The sequence below is a fragment of the Otolemur garnettii genome, unplaced genomic scaffold (genome assembly GCF_000181295.1).
Source record: "Otolemur garnettii isolate 467f Iridium unplaced genomic scaffold, OtoGar3 scaffold00032, whole genome shotgun sequence".
NCBI classification, from domain to species: Eukaryota; Metazoa; Chordata; class Mammalia; order Primates; family Galagidae; genus Otolemur; species Otolemur garnettii.
This window is the reverse complement of record NW_003852427.1, coordinates 4,596,296-4,599,286: the sequence shown is the minus strand read 5'-3', so window position 1 is coordinate 4,599,286 and position 2,991 is coordinate 4,596,296. Positions and strand designations below refer to the sequence as shown.

At 35.4% G+C, this 2,991-nt stretch overlaps 1 protein-coding gene across 1 annotated transcript in view; it reads left to right on the top strand.

The window, feature by feature from the left end:
- The window catches only part of RYK (receptor-like tyrosine kinase), a 105,934-nt gene that overhangs the window by 82,051 nt on the left and 20,892 nt on the right, over nucleotides 1–2,991 (top strand). The window contains exon 8 of the mRNA XM_023512992.1: nucleotides 1,691–1,760. Within this exon, the coding sequence (XP_023368760.1) occupies nucleotides 1,691–1,760 (70 nt within the window). The remainder of the gene's footprint in view (nucleotides 1–1,690; nucleotides 1,761–2,991) is intronic.

Sequence of the window (2,991 nt, the reverse complement as noted above, 5' to 3'; positions counted from 1 at the left end):
TTTGAGGTTGCTGGGAGCTAGGCTGGCACCAAGGCACTCTAACCTAGGGCAACAGAGTTAGACTCTGTCTCTCCTACCCAAACACACACAGAGAGGAAAAAAAAAAAAAGGTAGCAATAAAATGAGCCATAATCTCCAATCAGAATTTCTGTAGTTATTTTTTGTAGTTCTATGTTTGTATAGTTAGGAAGTATAAGTAGAACAGAAAGGTACAAAATATAAATTCACCTATCTCTAAAAGTAAGCGCCATACATAAACAATTTATTATGACATATGACGCTGTAAAAAAAATAGTCTGTTACATTTATAATAATTTTTCAAATTTGTTATTAAAACGTAACTGATGATACAAACAGGTTACACTTTGCTTTTAAAATTTAATGTAACTAAGAGATCTTCCTCTGTCAGTATATATCTGTATATCCTGACCTATCTCATTTTTTAAAAGTAGCCACATGGTATTCCAGTGTGCCAATTTGATTAGTTCTTTTGATGAATACTACTGGTTATTATGAGTTTTTTGCTGTTATTATTGGATATTGTTCTTGTTACATTATATGTGTGTATAAATGAGCTCTTGGGACTATTACCTGTAGTATAAACTCTTAGCAGTGGGATTGATCATGCAGAGGGTGTCTTGTATTTTAAAATTTTGTTGTTGCTTTCCCCACCTACCCAAGGTAATACTATGGATGAGCCTGACAGGGGTCCTCAAATTTTTTAAACAGGGGGCCAGTTCACTGTCCCTCAGACCATTGAAGGACTGGACTGCGGGCCCCAGGATGAGTCAGCTGCTAAGCAGAACAGGTAGCAGCGGCAAAAACACCTGGCGGGCCAGATAAATGTCCCAGGTGGGCTGCATGTGGCCCGTGGGCTGTAGTTTGAGGACACCTGAATTACACTCTTGCCCAAACTGGTAGCAAGCAGGATTATTTTGTCTCTTAAACTGATGGGGTAGGAAAGCTTATGGGGTGAGGGAGGGATGTGGTATCTCCTAGTTTAATTTATATTTCTTTCTTTTTTTTTTTTTTTGAGACAGTCTTGCTTCATCTGGGCTAGAGTGCTATGGTGTGATCATGGCTCACTGCAACCTCAAACTCTTGGGCTCAAGCGATTCTCCGGCCTCAACCTCCTAAGTAGCTAGGACTGTAGGCATGTGCCATGATGCCTGGATAATTTTTCTGTTTTTTTTGTAGAGATAGGGTCTTGAGCTCTTTCTCAGGCTGGTGTCCATCTCCTGGCCCTAAGCAATCCTGCTTTGGCTGCTCATAGTGCTAGGATTATAGGCATGAGCGACTCCCCTGGCCTGCATTTCTTTACTTAGGAGTGAAGCTAAGAATCATTTTGAAATTTTGTTGGTCATTTGCTTTATTTTTTCTCAGCTATGTATCATCTACCCCATTTTTTTTCTTATTGATTTGTTGTAGATATTTTTCCATTCTGTTAATAATTTTCCTACTCTGTTTACAGAACCTTATTGAATAACTAATTTTTATGTAAAAATTTCTGGGAAATTTAACCTACTTAAGAAGACTTTCTTGTAGTAGAACTTTTAGACTAGATGTATGGGTATTTAGCTTACCTATTATTTAGGATGAAAATGTAGTCCAATGTAGTTATTTACTAACAGCAAAAATGTTAATTTCATATGTATAGTGTTATTCAAGACAATTTCTTTTCCTTATATAGATCAAGCTTCTGAAATTCAGGTGACGATGATGCTCACTGAAAGTTGCAAGCTGCGAGGCCTTCATCACAGGTGAGGGACAAACCTCTAGCATTTTGGTATCGAGCTTGGCAACAATGCTGCACATTTAAAGAACATTGTGATGTGTTCTGAACTGAAAGCTTTATGAAAGAGATTTTTCTGAATATAAAAGTGAAATGCATGCTCTTTATACAAAATTTACAAGCATAATGAAGTATAAAGAACAATATGTAAGCCCACATCTGGATAATCATAGTTAAGCTTTCCAGAAATAGTTTGTGCATATTTTCATGCGTACTTCCCTTAAAAAAATAGGCTAATGAAATTCCTATGTTAAACAGTGTTTGTGATGAAATTTCACACAGAGAGAATACCGTAGAGAATACCAATACCAATAAAAACAAGAATAACAAATACCAGTAAACCTACTTTCTAGATGCACCGATAATACTTTGCCATATTTCTCTGTGTGTGTATATCTGTCATCTATATCTAGAGATCTCTATATTTATCTGTATTTGTGGAGGTGGAAATATTTAGAGTAAGTTAGACATCTCAACGCTTTAGTGCATGTCCAGCATGTATGTTTTTAAATAAAGACCTTTTTTTGTACAATCACAGTACCATTTTTTTAACAAAGTATTTTTAAAATGAAGACTTTTTTTGTATAATCACAGTACTGTTATTGTCTTGACAAAATTAGCATGCTTCCTAATTTAACAAATTGATGTGTCCAATTTTTCATGGAACTATAAATCTATATTGTCATTTTAAAAGGCTACACAATATTTTGCTGAAAGAGTGTACCACATGTTTAACTAATTCCTTGTATATGATCATTAGATCATAGTATGATGTTTAAAAAATACTTGGAGTGCTATAGGAGGAGCTTTGCTAAAAGCTTGATAATCAGTCCTATCCACAGGGCTATAACAAAAACTTCTACTTTTTGTGAAGGGGCTTAAGTATAACATCATAATGTGTGGCAGTATCAGTGTTGGGCCAGAGTTTTTTTGTTTTTTTTTAAAGCACTATTATAGAGTCAATATAATTTGTATGTCTACTAGCAATTTGATATATGTTTGGTTTTTATTTTTAAAATTTATTTATATTTTTATTCAGATAGGGTCTTTCTCTGTTGCCCAGGCTGGAGTGCAATGGCACAATCATAGTTCACAGTAAACTCAAACTGCTGGACTTCAGCTTCCCAAGTAGCTGGGATTATAGGCATGTAATCACAGGCACGTACCACCGTGCTTGCCTAATTTTTTTTTTTTTTTTT